Genomic DNA, 21934 nt, shown 5'->3' with positions numbered 1-21934 from the left:
ACAGTCTCTCAGGCCATTTGGGCATTAGAAAAACACATGACCGGATTCTCAGATATTTCTTTTGGCCGGGGTTAAAAGGGGATGTGGCGAGATTTTGCGGTTCGTGTCACATTTGCCAAGTGGTGGGAAAGCCAAATCAAAAAATTGCACCGGCCCCCTTACACCCAATCCCTGTAATTGGTGAACCTTTTGAGCACATTTTGATAGATTGTGTGGGACCACTCCCGAAAACAAAAGCGGGTAATCAGTATATGTTTACAATGATGTGTGCGGCTACACGTTATCCAGAAGCGGTGCCTTTACGCACGATAAAGGCTAAGCATATCGTGAAAGCGCTGGTGAAATTTTTTACCACGTTCGGCATTTCAAAAAGGATTCAAAGTGATCGTGGGAGTAATTTTATGTCCAACGTGTTTGCCCAGGTGATGGCCCAATTGTCTGTTCAACACAATGTATCAAGTGCTTATCACCCAGAGAGCCAAGGCGCATTGGAGAGATTTCACCAAACGTTGAAATCTATGCTAAAAAAATATGGGGAGGAAAATTAAAAGGATTGGGATGAGGGGTTGCCATTATTGCTGTTTGCTGTAAGAGAAACCACACAAGAGTCCTTGGGTTTTAGTCCGGCTGATTTAGTTTTTGGACATACCGTGCGTGGCCCATTGCGGCTGCTCAGAGAAAAGTGGCTGGCGGAAGAACCGAATGCAGAGCATAATATCTTGGATTATGTTAAGTCATTTAAGGAGAGGTTACATCGTGCGTGTGAAAGAGCCCGCCTGTCACTTTCCGCTGTGCAGTCGAAAATGAAAGCACGATATGACAAAAAGTCGGTGGCTAGAGAGTTTCAGCCGGGGGATAAAGTGTTGGTTTTGCTACCTGTGGGGGGTTCAGGCTTGCAAGCGAAGTTTTCAGGTCCATATGTTGTGGAAAGCAAAATAAATGAACTGAATTATGTGATAGAAACACCTGATAGGAGGAAAAAATCGAGAGTCTGTCATATAAATATGTTGAAGGGTTATTTGTCCCGCACAAATGATGCGCCTGTGCGGGAGCAGTGGGCATAGTGGGCACACCGATTCCTGAGGGTGGGGTGGACGAAGAGAGTGGAAGGCGAGGGGAGGTTCCATGTGCTCGCATGAAAAATTCAGAGCTGGTAGAGAGTCTGGATGGTTTTCTATCATATCTATCGGAACCAGAGAAAAAAGAGGTCATGGGGCTTATTCTGAGTTTCCCTGAATTATTTGGGGACAATCCTACACAGACGCACGTTCTCTGTCATGATATTAATGTTGGGGAAAACAAACCTATAAAACAGCATGCATATAGGGTAAATCCTGTGAAGCGAGCAGTCATGCAACAAGAGGTTGAGTATCTCCTGGAAAATGGTCTTGCAGTACCAAGCTGTAGCGCATGGAGTTCTCCGTCAATATTAGTCCCAAAACCAGATGGGACATTTCGGTTCTGCAATGATTTTCGTAGGTTAAATGCAATAACCACCTCAGACTCTTTTCCTCTACCTAGACTTGAGGATTGCATTGATCGCGTGGGTTCTGCCAAATTGGTAACAAAATTGGACCTGCTTAAAGGGTATTGGCAGGTGCGTTTGACTCAACGCGCCTCCGAAATGTCCGCATTTGTGACTCCGGATCACTTCTTGCAGTATAAGGTAATGCCTTTTGGCTTGAAAAATGCGCCCGCTACATTTCAGCGGCTTATGTCTAAAGTATTGGCGGGTGTGTCAAACTGCGAAGTATATCTGGACGACATTGTGCTGTATACCTCTACGTGGTCCGAACATGTAAGAACCCTGAAAGAGGTTTTCTGCAGGTTGCGGGATGCATCACTCACACTTAATTTGGCCAAGTGCGAATTTGGGAAAGCAGTGGTGACGTATTTGGGGAAACAGGTGGGACAGGGGCAGGTGTGTCCTGTAAATGCGAAAATACAAGCCATGGTAGATTTCCCAGTACCAAAGACCCGACGTCAGTTGCGCAGATTTCTGGGCATGTGCGGATTCTATAGAGGTTTTTGCAAAAACTTTGCGGATATAGTGGTTCCATTGACAGCATTGACTAGTCCTAAAAAGCATTTTGTGTGGTCTCCCCGTTGCCAGGAATCGTTTGAGGCTGCAAAGGCACTTCTTTGTAGCACTCCAGTCCTTGCATCCCCTGATTTTGAGAGAGCTTTTAAACTAGAAGTGGATGCTAGTGGTCTGGGCGCGGGGGCTGTGTTGCTGCAGGAGGATGCTGGAGGCGTTGACCACCCTGTGTGTTTTTTTTCTAAGAAATTCGATAAGCACCAAGTTAATTATAGTACTATTGAGAAGGAAGCGTTGGCATTGGTTATGGCTCTGCGACATTTTGAGGTATATGTCGGTTCTGCGTCAGTGCCAGTACATGTGTATACGGATCATAACCCGCTAGTATTTCTGGCACAGATGCGTAACCACAACCAGCGCCTGATGCGCTGGTCTTTGGAGTTGCAGGATTTTAATATCGAGATCCATCATAAAAAAGGGGTGGAAAATGTGATGGCTGATGCACTTTCGAGGTGTTATGATGTGTAGATTGTAAAGGATTGGGCCTTTCTGTTGGGGCAGAAATGCTCAATCTTGAGGGGGGAGGTGTTACGACCCCGGGTCTATATGTGTATGGGAGGTTGGAATATCAATATTCCTTACTCCAATCTAACCCTCTTTTCCCTGGTATGTGGTGGCTTGATGAGAGAGTGATGTGTGCCAGGTGTGTCTGTGGAGGTGGGCAGAGAGTGAGAGAGTTAAGTGACTGCTTTGGAAAGTAGGTGGCGACTTGGAGCCTGGAGGCGGTGATTGGTCTTCGGCGGGTGGTGGAGGAGGATAAGAGGCCACCTCTGTTCAGTGCCAGGGGTCCTCTCTTCACTCTCATGTGGACTACCAGCAAATGCACAACTCACCCTGTGCTCTCTAATGTATTCCTCTAGTGCCACTGTGTATCAGCTAATGATAAGATAACAATCACAATGATCTAACCAGTCGGGTATTGCTAAGGGTGGGGGGGGGGTCTTTATTTTGGGGCCCCGTTTTCTGATGTTTTGTTGAGTAGGAGGTAGGGTAGTGTTTGTATTTTCCTTTGTTGCTTCCAGACAGTTTAGTGTTGGGTTTATGTTGTTTTGCTGCTCAGATTCCCCCCTGCCTAAAGATGAAATAAAAACCCATGGAAAGACTGTGCTCCTGTTTGCTGGTGGTTCATTCGAGAGGTCTTAAGAGGGGTCCATCGCATTCATGTTGCAGTCCAGTTCCCCTAGGCTGTGGCTGTAACACTTGCTATCAACAACATGAGTTCAGGTACTATAATATAGTATAACATATTATGACACTTTTACAGATTCTCTATAATATAGAGTAAAATATTACATTTTATATTTGATTATCCTTTGTTAAAATGTAACTGAAATTCCAGGTGAATTTCACCCACTCGTTTATATACCTGCCGTAAACTTGTGATGTGATCATAAACTGAAGTTGAACTTTGATATAGAAAGACTTTCATTTACATTTACAAGGTAGCTTCCACAGGTGTCGTATAATTTGGGTTTATACCTATACCGATTAAAATAACTAGCTGATAGCCGATACGTTTATTTAGTTTTTGTTGTTTTTATTTCTCCCTTTTGAGCCAAGGAAACAAATGCATCTTCAATAAAATAAATTAATCTACAGCTTGGTAGGCTGCAGATAACCAACACAGCAACATAGCCAATGTAAAATGTATTTGTATTGTATTATGTATTATGTATTTATAAACAACAGATAAATATCGGCTACTGCCATCGGTTAATGTCAGTTTTATTTTCCGATACCGATATTGACCGATAACGGCAAATATCGGCCGATACCGATATGTGGCCGATACATCGGTGCATCCCTAATATTAACCAATGGCCACAGTATATACGTCGTCTTTCAGAGGTTTGGTCGAGGAGGAGGAGTCTGATGGCATCAGAGGATGAGGACATTACATCCTCTAAAGCCAATTTCAAAACCATAATACCTCTGTTCAGGACATGTTTTGTATTGTATTACCATTTAAACCTCCAAATTCGTTTTCAAAATTGACTTTAATAAACTAATTTTATAGCTACTATGTCACTCACTGGCAAACCCTTTTTCCATTAAAAAAAAACATACATAGTCTTATATATTCAGCACAATAGGGTAATATAATACATTTATTCTCTCCTGCCCCGTATAGATTCTTCCCTGGTGCTGGTCTCTCCTGTCCCCCTATAGATTTTCTCCTGTCCCCCTATAGATTTTCTCCCGTGCCCATGTACTGGTATATGGTATCTCCATAGAGAAGACGGGCCGGCCCTCCCATCAGGCAGAACAGGCAGTTGCCTGGGGCATCATGAGGGGGGGGGGGGGCATCCACCAAGCAAAAAAAACCACGCACAGTGCTTTAGAACACAAGGGGGCCATGGTCATTATTGAAGGGGGCATCACGAAAAATCCTGCCTAGGGCACCAAATTGCTCAGGGCCGGCACTGAATTCATTCCTCTTTCTGCGTGTATCTCTCTGTAGATGCCCTGGCCCCCCCACGGCCCCTGGGAGTCCTTCAGCTCAAACGTAGAGCTGTGAAGGGGAATAGGAGACGACGACGGAGACAGGAGGTGAACCACCGACGTCACAGAGCTCCTGAAGGACGCGGTTCTGGCCGTGAACAGGACGAATATCTGAAAGCCCTAGAGAGAGAGAGACAGAGAGAGAGAGAGAGACAGAGAGAGAGAGAGACAGTGAGACAGAGAGAGACAGAGCGAGACAGAGAGAGAGAGAGAGAGAGAGAGACAGAGAGAGAAACAGATCGAATCAGAGAGAGAGAGAGAGAGAGAGAGAGAGGTTGAATACTTCATAGTAAGACTGAAAACAGTATGGAAGTACAGTTAACAAAGCTATGCTAAAAGGATAACACACTGTACTCAATTCATCATCAAGACTTCAAGCGTAGCGTTAGTTCATTGTGGCACGGAAGGCAGATGGTTTTGTGTACATGGTTCCTCCTCATTCATTCCCCCTAGTGATCTATACTGCTTCTTTAAATCCGCTGCCTCTCCAGGCCACGCCCTCATTCCCACAGTGCAATTCAGGCGGCCTACTTAAGCAGCCTCAGCTAGAGTTCTCAATCTCTGCCCGAACCCGGCCCGGCCCGACCCGGCCCGACATTTTCGGGTAGGGCCGGGCCCAAAATGCACGATAATTAGTCGGGCCGGGCCGAGCCTCGGGCTCTGTGATTTTCCGTGATTTTTTTCATTTTTTATAATTTTATTATAACAAAAATAACAATTCTGTTGTTTGTGTAATGTATTTATTTAATATGAAGAGGGCTGAGCTGGTGAATGTTGGCGATTAACTTTTACAGTTTAGGCTATTATACTATATGTGACTGAAGGAGGAGGAGGCGATGATCAGCAGCAGGCAGCAGCGCACCAAAGTGACAGAATAGAACGGTGGTTGTTGAACTTGCTACCGCTGGCTGGCCTCTGGTTTGCCAACCAAATGAGCTGCTTACTGCTCAGCATCAACTATATAACTTAAGTCAACTTGCCATATGCTTAAATGTTTTATAAGACCATCGATTTATCCGCAATAGCTCGTTTTGGAAACGCCGGGGCTTAACGAGACACTGCTGTCTCGTTGAACCCAGCTGGGTGAATAAGCTAAATTAGGCTACCTAATCAACGGTAAATGCTCCATGAAAGCGCCTGCACGTAATATAGTTACATGATGACCAAGCAATGTTACAGTCACACTGTAGGCTACAGCTATTTGGTTTACAAATCGTATCCGCAGCGCGCTGTAGCCTACAGCTATTTAATTTCCCCATCGTAGCGCAGCGCGCCTCGTTGTGTGCCCACTGCCCAAAATAAAAGATCTGCAAGCTGTCGACAGACTCGACACGCCATCGAGCGGCATGTTGATGGTTTGTATGTCTGTTCTTTAGGTTAGGCAACGCACATTACGCGTGGTATGTGGGTTTGAGAGGCAATGATTAATGTAAACTATACAGTAACCTAGTAGATTATAGCCAAATTGACAATTGTCATAATATTGCCAGTAGCCTATTGGACATAATTAACTGTGTCACTTCAGAGGATCGCTGCTACTTTGATTCAGAAGATGTTTACTCACCCCTGGAAATTGCTGGAAACCATTAGAATGTTGAAAATGGAACATTATCAGCCAATTGACGTGAGTTACATAAATCCTTTATTTCGGCGACTAGACTATAAGTGCGTTCTCTGACACGGTCGTCTCAATAATCCACGGCGCCGCGGCCATATAGTGGCATTTTTCTTTTTCCTTTTTTTCTCTTTTTTTTCACTCGGGCTTTTTCGGGTTTTCGGGCCTGACATTATGGTAATTGTTAGGGTCGGGCCGGGCCTCGGGCCGACCCAGTTAGGGTAGGGTAGGACCGGGCCTTAATTTTCAGGCCCGATGAGAACTCTAGCCTCAGCTCACTACTCATTCTCCATGCTGAGCTGTCAAGCAGCTTGTGCGGCGTCTGCGTGAAAATTTCTCCCACCTCCCCGGCCTCCTCCCTGTAGTTCTTAGTCCAGGGGTTATGTGATATTATGGTATTGTTTGCGATTGTGTAGATTCATTGTGTTGAATCATGTGTTGATATGTTATTACTGTGTATTGTTGTTGTAAGCGCCATTTGAGTCATGATCACACGTCTGAACTTCCTCGGCAGCCAGTATCACCCAAGTATAGGGACTTGGGCGTTACAGTTGTTCATGATTTTGTATCTTTGGCTCTGCTCTGGGGGGGTTGTTGATATCAGAGCTGTGTCTTGGTGCACAGATAATTGGAGATATCAATGTGATATCAGACCCGTGTCTCGGTACACAGATCATCTGATATCACATGAGCAGAGCCACGCCGCCATACTAACATGCAATAGCTTTGCAATAAATGGTTTATGGTCAATCTGAGCTTAAGTGTCTCAATGAAGTACAATACATTACTGTACATAATGCAACAACACTGAAACGCACTGCTAGATATATTCACAGAAAAAAGTGGGGTGCGGGCGGAGGGCACTCCCACAGGGCTCCTTAGATTTTTTTATTTAGCACAGTATAAAAACAATACTGTGTAGTACCTGTGTTGTTGTAAAGACACAGAAGAGGATGTTGAAGATAAGGTGAGCGGTTCCCGTGGTAACCAGCATCAGGTATCCGAGGATCCAGGATATTCCCAGTAAGATAGCCAGAGACAAGCTACTCAGCAGCTTCTTCTTCACGGAGTTACTCCTTGTACTGCAACACACGCAGACGGACATAACATTACCACTGGTGGAAAAAGTACTCAATTGTTTTACTTAAATAAAAGTACCAATACTACAATTTAGAACTACTCCGTTACAAGTAAAAGTACGGAATTGAAAATGTACTTTTTCCCTCCACGATTGACTGAACTCGTGCTACCTCCTATGCATGAGGAGTCCAAGCTGCTTCTTTTCACCTGACAGGGGGGAGTTTCCCCGGCCGGACGTAGCGCGTGGAAGGACCACGTTATTCCGACCAGTTCCTTTCCCCTCCATCAGGCGCCCCGGCTGGCCAGGGGGAGGTAGTTTAGAGACGGATTACTGCATGTTTTTGTGAGGGGACACGGGGAGAACATGCAAACTCCACACAGAAAGGCCCTTTCGCCAACCCCGCCTCGGGTATGGGCACTGATGACGCGGAGGAGGGAACACACCCCCAGCGCCCACAGCACCCCCAGCGGGAATCGAACCCAGGACCTTCTAGCTGTGAGGCGACAGCACTACCAACTGTGCCACCGTGCCTTTTGATTTGTCTTAGTTTTAGTCGACGAAATCAACACTGACCTGGTGAGGTCGGGCTGTTTCCTACAGTTGATGTATATGAAGTACAGAAAGACCGCTGTGTTGTACACCAACACCACGCCCACAGGGAGGAGAAAGCCCCAGAACATGGGCTTCCCAAAGTCAAAGCTCCCTGTGGTGGCATCCGTTGCAGCGAGCCAACAACTGGGGAGGGAGGAGGAGGGGGAGGAGGAAGAGGAAGAAGGAGAAGAAGAAGGGATGAAAGGGGGGAGGAAGGAGGTAGAGGACTGTCAGAAACAGTATTTTCTTTGTATTTGATTGTAAACATGATCTCATTAGAATGAATTAAAGAGAATTGACCTACAAGTCCTCTCGCCTGAATCCTAGGGGGTTGCTGGGTCTGTAGCACACAGCTAGAGAGATAGACACCATGACAGCAGGGATACCTGCACATGCACACACACACACACACACACACGCACGCACACGCACACGCACAGACACAGACAGGCGCTCAAACTGTGGGTCGGGTCCCAAACAACAGATATCTATTGTGTACACACTAGCCACATTACAATCACAAGAGCCAAGTAATAAAAAAGGTACACTAACATATACAGTATGTGCGTGTGTGTGTGTGTGTGCGTGCGTGCGTGCGCATTGTACCCCAGCCAGTGACGACAGACAGTGCAGTGGAGTACGGTGGCAGGCTGGTCTGATGCATGGTGATGAGGACGAGGAGTTGCGTGGCGTAAACCGAGTTCCAGACGAAGGTGGCCAGCAGGAAGTACTGCAGCAGCGCCGCCACGGCCGTGCACGAGCCGTGGTCGCGCTCCACGTGCACGTCTGACCCCATGACCACGTTCTGCTCGGTGTCGTTCACCTTCACCTGGAGAGATGGAGTTCAAAACTATATATATATTTCCAGCTTTACATTTACCCATTTAGACCTGGGAACGATTCTACAAAATGTCTTCTGAATCCTGACAGTTTTCTGAAAAACCCATGTTTCTATGTCATATACTTTATTAATCCCAGAGGGGAAATTGAAGTGTTACAACAGCAACAGGCAGCCAGCGTTACGCAGCGCCAAAACTTAATCTCTGTACATCTCAGAAAGTGCGACCGCCTTCCACAGAAACAAGAAGTATAGAAGTATAATATTTTAGTTTGATTTGACCGCGAAGGCCATAGGTTTCTAAATAGTTAAACAGTATTGCAACTGCAAGTATAAGGCTGAACAATACATATTACATATTGAAAATCTATCATCATCGCTCTTTCTTCTTTCTATCATTCTTCTTTTTTCAGAGTGTGCATACTTTAGGCTTTTCATTGTCATGGGTTCTTCTACTGTATGTTAGCAGGGAATTATAATCTAACTGTAGCCTACACTTCAATATTTGTTTAATATTGACTCGTCATTGAAATATTCAACCAAGTCATTGCATATATTGCTGAAATAATTTCCTCTAATACATTTCATCGGTTTCAAATCTCAATTGTTTCTACCTTACGTTTTGTGTGTGCGTGCGTGCGTGCGTGCGTGCTTGTGCGTTGTACCGGCAGGTTGTTTTGTCTGCTGTTGTTGTTGACTCCAGCGAGGAAGACGATGATGAAGATGAGCATGCTGACACAAATGCTCACCATGACGACGGTGAAATTACTGCTCCTTTTACTTTTCCTGACAGACACAGTTAATGACACATTATTTTACAGGAAATAAATACAAAATAAATCGAATCGAGTCTGATTGCATAACATACAAATTATCATTCCATTTGGGCTGTGGTGGGTGCTTAATGTCTGATTCAACATTAACATTGGCTTCTCCCAATAAATCATGATATATATGCTTTTCTTTGGTGAATTAATATTAGGCCAATCTCTAAATCGAATCATAAAAGAAAGAGAAAAAAACATTGACTAAAGAGATTGGTACTAGTCAAAGCAAAGCAAAGTTACTATATTTACCCAGGGTAACTGGACTAAGCATCAGATACTTGTTTACAGCCAGGCCCTGCTCATAGAACATTTCATGGTAGTGGTTCAATGCCTTGCTCAAGGGCACTTCAGCGGTGGTAATTTTAACGTGCCGGTCCGGGGATACGAACTGGCGACCTTCCGGTATCAAGACCGCTCCGCAAACCGTTCGGCCACCGCTGCCACAAAGTCGACTAAGACTCCCTCGATCGATTAGTCGACCAATCGGTCAGGCCTAATAATTATTTAACAATATTTTGCCCTTTTCAAAACTAAAATTAAAACATAATCACAGAATGTTTTGAGTGAAATATGCAGGATTTAAGTACACTACAATGTTAAAACCTGCAGCTGCTTTGTTTTTAACCCATTTAGGCCTGACGTCGGAATTTAAAAAATGTCTCTAAATTCTGACAGTTTTCTGAAAAACCCATATTTCTATATCACTGGTGCTCAATATTTCATGTCAAGGACCCCAAAAATGATATGTAATCGGCCACCGACCCCCATCTGAAAATATGTTATTCCAGGAACCCCTCAGAAGCAAAGAGTCGAGTTAAAACGTTCGCTGTGAAAGAATATACATTCAAATATTTGCGCCACATTTTTGCGATTTTTCAAAAAAAGCAGAACTACAAGCTCATAGCGCGGCACTCGGTGCCGCGCTATGAGCTTATAGATCTGCTATTTTTCAATAGCTAAAGTATAACATAATGCTTAAAACACCAAAAGGGGTTCCCGCCCAAAATGAATCAAGCAGTTGTTTCGTATGGATGTGCAGCTGAGGTTTTACCTGTTGTGAATCTGATGAAGGACTGTTATAGTCAAGCCAGCGATGGAGCAAGCCAGACCCAGGTAGGTGAGGTAGGTCAGAGCGTCTGCATATTCATACTTCATCCTGTAGGACTGTTGAGAAGATCACAAACATATAGGATTTATTCAATCACCAACATAAAGAACTCATTTACATACAGTTCCAGACCACGCCTGAGGGACACCATGCGGAGAAGATGCGGATCCATCCGCATCTTCAACCGCTTATCCGTAGTCGGGTCACGGGGGCAACAGCTCCACCAGAGAGCTCCAGAGTTCCCTCTCCAGAGCAACATTAGTAAACTTCCTCATTTCACAATCTTTGATAGTAATGAAGATAGATTAGTTTGTGGATTGTAATTTCATGAAACATCATCTCTAGCTTTAGCTTAGAGCTTTCTCCCAGCGTTCTATACGGTATCTATGCAATAAACAGCCATACACATGTTCGCATAGTATAGTTTTAGTGCATAGTATTTGACTTCACTTTTTTTTTAATGTTTTTTTTTTGTGGCTTTCGCCTTTATTTTATATTTTTTATGGAGGGACAGACAGTAGGCTGACAGGAAATGGGGAGAGAGATGGGGGGGTGACATGCAGTAAAGGCCGTCGGGATCGGGAGTCGAACCCGCGGCACACTGCCAGCCACGGTGCCTGGACCGCTGAGCCACGGCCCAGGCCTTGACTTCACTTTTATGTTTTATGGTAAACAATAGACTGAGTACCACAGACGAAAAACAGTCTAAGTCCAAATTTCATTCTGACCCCTCCACGAAAAGGCCTTGTTGTCCTGAACCCGTATCTGTCATTTATCCATTATGGATCTATAGTGTGGACTTAGACTGTTTTTCGTCTGTGGCATTCAATGAAATGGAGATAAAACAATAGATGAACAAATCATAAGGAGTGTGATGCCAGCGTTACCATGAGAATAGCGAAGTTGGTGGTGTGATTGCAGACACACCTGAGCAGACCGTCCTCCGTTTGGTTCTTAGAACAACCAGCAGTGCTCCAGTCGTTGGTGGAGTAATCCCAGAACACACACGCATAGTCATAGAGAGAATACAGAGAGGGGTCTGGATGGACCTAGGAAACAGAACACGCACGCCACACACAGAGCACGCACGCACGCACACACACACACACACACACACACACACACACACACACACACAGTGTTCATTTTGTCGACTAAAACTGTGACTGAAGAACATACCCTGAAGGCATTTTGTGCCGAAACATTGGTCATCTTAAAATAAAAGGTTTTTTTGCATCGTGACTACGTGATTCCTTCCTTTTTCGACTACCTTTTTTCACCGACGAAAACTAAATAAAAACTAAGCTATAATGACTAAAAATATGATTAAACATACTGACAATTTCGTCAACAAATAAAAACTATTATAGACGAAAATGTTAGGGAGGGACTAGTGGAGAAGACAGGTCATTTTATGCTCGGCTGTGCTCGGGTATCGCGCTCCGATCTACAAGCTCACAGCTTGTTGCAGACCATTTTTTTCAAATGAGAACCTTCTAGAAAAGCAAAAGTGGTCCACATTTTTATTATTAATTTGCTATTAGTAGTTTACTTGCAAATCACCTTCCCATTCAGTCGACTGGTGTTTCTGATGAGCACCTGGACCTGTTCAGGGACGAGCCGGTTCTGCTGGCCCAGCCCCAGACTGGCAGACACGACCCGGACTGGGCTGGACAGATTATTCAGGGTTCTGTACTGGGCAGACCTGAAGAAGCGGTCGTTCTGGTACAGGACGATGCCTACCGAGGAATTCTGCTGAGAACGGCCCTCTAGAGAGACAGAGTAGAATGATCATTAGGGCCCGGATATAAGACTCTCGACGTAGCAAATCTGATCAAGGCCTGATCCTGACCTAGGCTAGTTCAACATGACCTAGGCTAGGTCAACATGACCTAGGCTAGGTCAACATGACCTAGGCTAGGTCAACATGACCTAGGCTAGGTCAACATGACCTAGGCTAGGTCAACATGACCTAGGCTAGCTCAACATGACCTAGGCTAGATCAACATGTGTAACATTTTATAATGATCATACGATGTGCAAAAAAGAACAGAAAACGGCCTGCACACTGATAGAAGAAAGGACAACTTCAGTTTTTTTCAACCAAGGTTCATGTTTTAGGTTGTTATTAGAGAAAGCAAAAGAAACATGAACGTTGGTTGCTTCTCGCCCTCAGGTGTCTTACTGGTATAATTATCATATTAAGCAGAGTTAGTCCAGGAATGAACAGGGCAGTGACTTTTGTTGTCTGGAAACAAAAAAGGCACATTTTCTGAGTTCCTACCAGGACGAAACTTCAGGAACAGGATGAGGTCAGACGCCGCTCCGGTTCCCAGGGGTACGTCTGATGCGCTGCTGTTCAGCTGTACTCTGTCAGCCACAAAACTGTCTGTAGTGCCTACAGTACACACACGCACACGCGCACGCACACACACACACACACACGCGCACGCGCACACGCACACGCGCACGCACACGCACACGCACACGCACACGCACACAAGCATGTTAAAATAAATGGTTACGGCCAGCATTTACTATTGTCTGTACGTCCGTCTGTGTGTGGGTATACATGTGACTCTGTGTGTGTGTGTGTTGCTAACCTGCCAGCGACGTGAACTGGACTGCATGTGAGTGTGTGGGAATCTGAGCAGACTGCAGGACCAGGTTTGGTTGAACAATGTTTAGCTTCAGACCTGAACTCAAAGAGAACTGCTCCAGAGTCTGTGTTAGACTAACGCACGCACGCACGCACGCACGCACGCACGCACGCACGCACGCACGCACACACGCACACGCACACGCACACGCACACACAGAGTAAAGATGGTACCATTGCTTTCTAGTCATCAGAGACTTTTTTTAAGATACAGTACCTTTTATTTTTATTATTAATATATATATATATATTTTTTAAATTTATTCTATTTTAGGAACTTCAACTTTCCTGGAACAGAAAGACTGCAGTTTGTAGCTTAGACGGTATTTGTTTTGTTTTATGTTTTGTTTAAACAAGAACAATAGCTTAATTTAAGCTTTTGTCTTTTTCTTCCTGGAAATATATCACACTGAATAGAAGCTATTAGCTTCTAGTGTGGTATCTTTCCAGGAAGAAAGACACCGCAGTATATATTAGCTTAGCTTAGATTCTTTTTTCTTTTTCTTAATGCCAAAATAATAGCTTATATATCAGCATGTTATCTTTCCAGGAAGAGAATTAAAGGCTGTCATTTCTTTTATCTTGGAATCCCCACAGATTAACGTCCTCACTCCCCCAGCCGCCCCACTGGACAGTTCTGAACTGTCCATAATCAATCCCACTTCATAAATGTTTTGAACATTATTTATTTTATGATACAGTATCATCAGCTCTACTCTACTTTACACATACCTTTACAGCTGTAAGCCTTTAAGTCATGATTGATATGGGTGTGTGATCCAAACCATGTGTGAAATGACGGAGTCATAAGTCTAATCACAGTCTATCACAGGTTTGAACCAAAACAAATTGCAATAGTAATCGTTCAAGGTTTTTTTTTCTTTTTTCCCTAGGATCATCCAAATAACATATATTAGAAATTGTCAATGAAATAATTAGCGGATCTGTAGTACAAGTAGGGCATTACATAACGTTTTAAGACGTTTTAAAATGTTGATGCAAGGTTTCTGCCTGACAGCAACGGCATTATACAATTGTACTAGTATTGCTGGGTGGGTACTATGTACTCTATTATGAGTATACTATAGATTGTACTACAGTATATTGTGTGCATATACCTTTGTGTAGCATACGTCTCCTTTGCATTGACTCCTCTGTCTGGAATACTAGAATTCAGCAGGTGGCTGATGGTTGCTGCTGCCGCTACGGCTATTGTCTGACAGACAGAGAAATGGAGTCATTTACTAAATGGTAAATGGTGCATTTACATAGTGCCTTTATCCAAGGCGCTTTACAGAGATTGTGCATTACATTCACCCATTCACTCACACACCAATGCCGGGGGAAACCATGCAGGGCACCAACCTGCACATCAGGAGCAATTAGGGGTTCAGTGTCTTGCTCAAGGACACTTCGACACTAACTCTGGGGGAGCCCGGGTTCGAACTGGGAACCTTTCGGTTGCCATCCGGTCACTCTACCCCTGAGCCACTGCCGCCCCAAGCAATATGGGGAACAAAGTGCAAGGCAGATCGCACAAAATGAATGAACCTGTTGAGTACACCCGTTTGTTGGCTGCTGTGCATTATACTGCATATATACAGTATCCAGAGCCATCATCTGAGTGTGGTGAGGAGAGCTGAACCCAGAGCATTGGGAGCGTCTCAGACCCGGGTCTCAGTAAATTATGGTAAACTATATTCATGACAACTTCTTTTTTCTCTCTCTCTTTTCTAATTGACTCCATGGTGGCCCCCACTTTGAAAATATGAACACCCGTCCCTGAACTCCCTGCGAAGGATTTCAAACTCCTGTAATCTCCATGACAATGGCAGCTGGTGATGCTGGGACTTGTAGTCCCGTGGCGCGTGTAGATTGTAGTCCTCCTCCCTACCTCTGTGATGACAGGAGACTGCAGCAGTATGTTGGCTATGTTGGCAGCGGTGGCAATGTTGTCAGAGCTCAGCTGTTCCGGTCGGGAGGTGAGGATCTGAACGTTGCTCGCCAGGCTCAGCAAGTCAGCCTGACTGGTCACCTACCACCACGTAAACACAATAGATAAAAAAGGCACCACACAACGTGTACACTTGCACAATATGGACAACTTTATTTGGGCAACGTTTCGGGCAATAGACCTTCTTCAGGCATCAGCCTGAATAACTGATATTATGAAATTACTAGAGATGTCCCGTATCGGTAAAGTATCGGATCGGCCCTTATTTGGTCATAACGGTTCATCGGTATCGGCAAATATGCCAGTCTAACCACAGATCCGACACAGGGGTAAGGGGTTGACACTATAGCAGGTAAATACAATGTTGGGGCATGTGGAGTTTGCTTTGGAGTTGCCCAAACAAAGTGCACATTTGAATGAGGAGTCTGCTATAAACATAACACGAGATATATAGCTAGATAGCTATAAACACCATTCCCGGCCGGTGGACTTCAAAATAAGATATTTTTCTTTTTTGTATTATTGTCTCCACCAGGCCGAAGGCATGGGGAGAGAGTATGTTTTGCACTCCGTCCGTCCGTCCGTGTGTGTGTCCGTGTGTCCGTCCGTCCGTGTGTCCGTCCGTCTGTGAACAGCTAATCTCCGGCAACGTTAACCCGGTCGATGCCAAATTGTGCACACACACACTCCCTGGATGCCAACGATGAACCTCTGCCCCAAAATTTCCAGAACGGCCTGTTATAGCGCCACCAGGAGGCCGCTTTGTGCAAAACAAGTTTTTAGTACACAGTCTCTCTAGAGCCATTCAACGAAACGGGTCTTTCAGATTTCTCAGACTCCATCCTGATTGGCTAAGATTGGCTTCCAAAGTTCGCAAGAGTGCTCAGTTTCAAACAAAATGCTGCAAATCATGAACACATCATGTGATTTCCGTGAAATTGCGCACGTACATTCCCACTAGGCCGAGGAAGAAATGCCACGTGAACATTTTCAACTCAGCCTCATGGTGGCGCTATAACCGGCCAAAAAGTGTTTTTACCTCCAACTGCACGGATTTGTGGATAACTTTTTTTGCCAACTCCCTAGAGGCCAAGGAAAAACCTTTGCCTGGAATTTTTCACATCTGCTCTTTATAGCGCCACCAGGAGGCCGACATATGTAAAACACATTGTCTAATATTACTCCTTCAGATGTTATCCAAATTTCACGCAAATCGGTACACATGCTCTCCATAGTCATGTGATCAAGACGGGTTTGTTTGATTTCTCATAATCCACCTTCATTGCCTACGATTGGCTTCTAAACTTTTCAGGAGTAGCCCGCTTTGTACCCGTTTTGTACAAATCGCCGCAACTACTCAACGCAGCGTCCGATTACGGTGAAACTGTGCATGCATATTCCCACTAGGCTGAGGAAGAAATGCCACTTGACAGTTTTCAATTCAGCCTCATGGTGGCGCTACAACAGGCCAAGCTGTGTCTCACACACACACACACACACACACACACACACACACACACACACACACACACACACACACACACACACACACACACACACACACACACACACACACACACACACACACACACACCATTATATTACTCCTAAACATTTTGCCAAACATCACACACACTCCTATCCTCCTGGTGGAGACCTGTGCCCAGAAGGGCACTTTTTCTAGTTATAAATATTATTTTCTGGTATCGGTGTATAGTGTATCGGGACATCCCTAGAAATTACCTAATAATTTGGAATGGGTGGAGTGTGTGTGTGTGTGTGTGTTACATTTTGATCGAGGTCGTCCAGAGTGATGTCACATTGCAGGATCTGTGGCGGTCGCTGAAACGTTGGAATTCCACCTTGATTGGAACAAAGGACTGATGCCTCGGGAATACCAGCTACACACACACACACACACACACACACACACACACACACAATATTAATATGTACTGTATGTGAATACGTGATTATAGGACTGACAGTTACTAAATTAAATGATATTGTGTGGTTCAGTGTAAGTCATGTAGAGGAACATACCACTGTAAAAGTCATATAGAGGAACATACCACTGGCTGATGTCTCTGGGCAAGATTCGTCAGAATATGAGAACCAGCCTACTGTGGTGTTTGGGAATTTGAATGTACGTCCCATGAATTCCATCATTGTTTCTCGACAGAAGTTTGCTGTCAGCAACAGAGAAGAAAAATATGTTTTTTTATTTTTTATTTATTCGTTTTTTTAAAAGGACCATTTCACCACTTTTCAACCTATCTTCATATAATTGGTCCACACTAATGATCATGATAAAATAGCACCATTCTTTTCTACTCAGTCTGTGTCTCATAGGAGGGCTGTGGGCAGTTCAGAAACCCATCCACCAGTGACATCATTGATGGGGAATCCAAGCTAATATAGAAAGCTTTCTATTCCTGAAAAGTTGCAATGCGAAAATGGAAGCCATCGTTCTCACGATAATACAAATCTAAATATATACTGTATATATATATATATATATATATATATATAAAGAATTTTGTTTAAGAAAATAAATCACAGACTTGTGGTATTTTATCATGAACATTAGTAGGACGAGTTAAATGAAAAGTGGTCCTTTAATAATGGATTTGTCACACTGCTGGGCTCCATTTGAAATGTATTGATCCCTTACAGCAGTGGTGTCCAAACTTCCACGCATTTTATGCGGCCTGTGGCTAATATGGGGCATTTTTACCTTGACGTTTATTTATTAACTTGGGCATTTCCCATAGTATAATTTGTCAGGATTCCTTGTTGTCTCATTCTGAAGGGGTCAAAGATTATTGTTCCTTGTTGTCTCATTCTGAAGGGGTCAAAGATTATTGTTCCTTGTTGTCTCATTCTGAAGGGGTCAAAGATTATTGTTCCTTGTTGTCTCATTCTGAAGGGGTCAAAGATTATTGTTCCTTGTTGTCTCATTCTGAAGAGGTCAAAGATTATTTCATTTGTTTTACCTTGCATGTCTACTGGAGTGAAATAAGGCTGAAATACGTTTCAGTGAGTTAAGGGACTAAATTCTTTTCGCTCCTATGCCACCAAAATGTGGAACACCCTACCAACTGTCATTAAGACATGCGAATCCCTTGACTCCTTCAAAACCGCTCTCAAAGGGCACCTACGGATGGCTGCAATTCGAAACTGGCCCCCGTAAAATCTGAATCCCCCCCACCGCCCCCCCCTTTTCCCCTCACTGTATATGTTTCTTTTCCCTTTTTACCTCCATTATGATGAATTCCTGTTCTGTTCTTTTTCTATATAGAAGTGTCTATTTGTACGTCTCTAAATGTTTTGATGAATTGAACATGGTGGACCCTGTTGTAAACAAGTGTAATGCTTAATTGGGTCGTCCACTCACAGTTAACAGCCTTTGTATTGAGTTTGTGCTTGAAATGTACTGTAATTCTGCAAACTGTTAATAACATTTTCAATCAATCAATCAATTTGTGTTTCGTTCACAGCACACACCTGACAAAAGACCATTAATATTAAAATATTGATGATAATAGTTAAATCAAATCGTTTAAATGTGATGGACATGTATGTGACTTTGATATCGCCGATCGGCACGCTCACAACAAGCTTGATCGTCTCTTTTCAACGAATGACACAATGACAGAAACCAGAAAATACACAGGCATAGAGCCCTGAGCAGTGTTGGAAAAGTTACTCATATGGTCATATATTACCTATTACAGTTACTTAAAAAAAAAGTTATTATTACTTTACATATTACTCCCTGACAAAAGTATAACTAGTTACTTATTACTTTACTTTTTTTTTATCGCCCCCAGTAGGCTAATTGCATCTTTTGTCCCCAAAAGTTACTTTTGGAAAATAGTAACATATTAGTAATATTATTACTCAAAAGTAATTAGTTATAGTTACTGGGGGAAAAAAAGTAATAATATTACTTTAAGTAATAAGTTAAGTAACTTTAGCCAACACTGGCCCTGAGGGACTCGGCTCAACCGTGCAATGTTTAGGTGGTTCAGTGTGAGAGGATCCAGGGTTTGGATGTGATCTCTCTTCTTTTTCGTCTGTCAATTGAGTACACTCACCATCAGTCAACCAATGGACCAATCAGAGGCTGCTAGTAATAATAATTAATTGCATTTTTATAGCGCTTTTCCAAGTGCTCAAAGCACTTTACAATGGTTAATTCATTCATACATTGGGAGGTGAAGCGGCGAACAGTCTGCGCCAGCGTCCTCACTTCCCACATTCACACACCAATGGTGGCAAGCTTACACCGGCCGACTCATTGGAGGCAATGTAGGGTTCAGTGTCTTGCCCGAGGACACTTCGACATGTGGACAGGAGGAGGAGCCGGGATTCGAACCACCGACCCAGGGATCATTGGGCGACCTGCTCTACCTCCTGAGCCACAGCCGCCCACAAAGTACTGCTAGTGTAGCCTGGTTAATAAACCAGACCGAATCAGCAGTTGGCAAAAAAAAATTGCCTACCAGCGGATTACGGTCTGGCGAGGCTCAGTAGCACGCCTCTTTCCTACAACCGAGAACAGGTTGGGCCAATCGGGACACGGTATGCAATATGGGCGGGCTTTGGTACAGTGACGTTCAATGCTCGAGACCTTTGACTGACAGTAGCTCTGACCAATTGCGTCAAAGAGAAAATGTTTGAACCCGCCCCCCGGGAAATGAAATCTAAGTGGAGCCAGCCCAGACTAATATACCGCAACAGTGTTGTGTGATATTAGTCTGGCTTATTAGCCAGGCTACTGCTAGTGGTGCATATCATATACTTACGCTCAGAGCAGGTGGGTCCGCTCCAGTGAGGATGACAGATACACACTGAAGAGAACAGCTCTCCTCCGTTCACACACACAGGAGGAGGGATGCTGCTCGTACTGGGAGTACTGGTAGTTGAGGTAGAGGTGGTAGTACTGGGAGTACTGGTAGTATTAGTGCTGGGAGTATTGGGAGTACTGGGAGTGGTGGTAGTATTAGCACTGGGAGTACTGGGAGTGGTGGGAGTATCAGTACTGGGAGTATTAGGAGTACTGGGAGTGATGGTAGTATTAGTACTGGGAGTACTAGTAGTGATGGTAGTATTAGTACTGGGAGTACTAGTAGTGATGGTAGTATTAGTACTGGGAGTACTAGTAGTGATGGTAGTATTAGTACTGGGAGTACTGGGAGTGATGGTAGTATTAGTACTGGGAGTACTGGGAGTGATGGTAGTATTAGTACTGGGAGTACTAGTAGTGATGGTAGTATTAGTACTGGGAGTACTAGTAGTGATGGTAGTATTAGTACTGGGAGTACTGGGAGTGATGATAGTATTAGTACTGGGAGTACTAGTAGTGATGGTAGTATTAGTACTGGGAGTACTAGTAGTGATGGTAGTATTAGTACTGGGAGTAATGGTAGTATTAGTACTGGGAGTACTAGTAGTGATGGTAGTATTAGTACTGGGAGTAATGGGAGTGATGGTAGTATTAGTACTGGGAGTACTAGTAGTGATGGTAGTATTAGTACTGGGAGTAATGGGAGTGATGGTAGTATTAGTACTGGGAGTACTAGTAGTGATGGTAGTATTAGTACTGGGAGTAGTGGGAGTGATGGTAGTATTAGTACTGGGAGTACTAGTAGTGATGGTAGTATTAGTACTGGGAGTAATGGGAGTGATGGTAGTATTAGTACTGGGAGTACTGGGAGTGATGGTAGTATTAGTACTGGGAGTACTAGTAGTGATGGTAGTATTAGTACTGGGAGTACTGGGAGTACTAGTAGTGATGGTAGTATTAGTACTGGGAGTACTGGGAGTACTAGTAACGATGGTAGTATTAGTACTGGGAGTACTAGTAGTGATGGTAGTATTAGTACTGGGAGTACTAGTAGTGATGGTAGTATTAGTACTGGGAGTACTGGGAGTACTAGTAGTGATGGTAGTATTAGTACTGGGAGTGATGGTAGTATTAGTACTGGGAGTACTGAGAGTGATGGTAGTATTAGTACTGGGAGTACTGGGAGTGATGGTAGTATTAGTACTGGGAGTACTAGTAGTGATGGTAGTATTAGTACTGGGAGTACTGGGAGTGATGGTAGTATTAGTACTGGGAGTACTGGGAGTGATGGTAGTATTAGTACTGGGAGTACTAGTAGTGATGGTAGTATTAGTACTGGGAGTACTGGGAGTGATGGTAGTATTAGTACTGGGAGTACTAGTAGTGATGGTAGTATTAGTACTGGGAGTAATGGGAGTGATGGTAGTATTAGTACTGGGAGTACTAGTAGTGATGGTATTATTAGTACTGGGAGTACTAGTAGTGATGGTAGTATTAGTACTGGGAGTACTGGGAGTGATGGTAGTATTAGTACTGGGAGTACTGAGAGTGATGGTAGTATTAGCACTGAGAGTGATGGTAGTATTAGCAGGGAGAACGAAGGAAGTAGTAGCACTGAGAGTGATGGTATTATTAGTACTGGGAGTAATGGGAGTGATGGTATTATTAGTAATGAGAGCAATGAAAGTGATGGTAGTATTAGCACTGAGAGTGATGGCAGTATTAGCACTGAGAGTGATGGTAGTATTAGTACTAGTAGTGATGGTAGTATTAGTACTGGGAGTGAGGGTAGTATTAGTACTAGTAGTG

General features: G+C 43.9%; 1 protein-coding gene across 1 annotated transcript; it reads right to left on the bottom strand.

Annotated features, from left to right (window-relative positions):
- Nucleotides 1-1015: 1015 nt before the first annotated feature.
- LOC306914773 (adhesion G-protein coupled receptor G7-like) lies at nucleotides 1016-20166 on the bottom strand (the record flags this gene model as incomplete). Its single annotated transcript, XM_079491966.1, has 15 exons — nucleotides 20085-20166; nucleotides 17346-17462; nucleotides 17062-17174; nucleotides 15214-15354; nucleotides 14438-14535; nucleotides 12945-13030; nucleotides 12224-12429; nucleotides 11548-11709; nucleotides 10604-10716; nucleotides 9391-9511; nucleotides 8529-8716; nucleotides 7870-8031; nucleotides 7141-7297; nucleotides 4578-4720; nucleotides 1016-1079 (listed from the first exon to the last, which is right to left on the bottom strand). The coding sequence occupies exons 2-15, from the start codon at nucleotides 17440-17442 to the stop codon at nucleotides 1016-1018; spliced, it is 1851 nt and encodes a 616-aa protein (XP_079348092.1). The 5' UTR covers nucleotides 17443-17462; nucleotides 20085-20166.
- Between the last annotated feature and the right edge of the window lie 1768 nt (nucleotides 20167-21934).

The sequence above is a fragment of the Electrona antarctica genome (assembly GCF_951216825.1).
Source record: "Electrona antarctica genome assembly, chromosome: 22".
NCBI classification, from domain to species: Eukaryota; Metazoa; Chordata; class Actinopteri; order Myctophiformes; family Myctophidae; genus Electrona; species Electrona antarctica.
The sequence above is the reverse complement of the archived record's forward strand: the minus strand, read 5'-3'. Positions and strand labels throughout refer to the sequence as shown.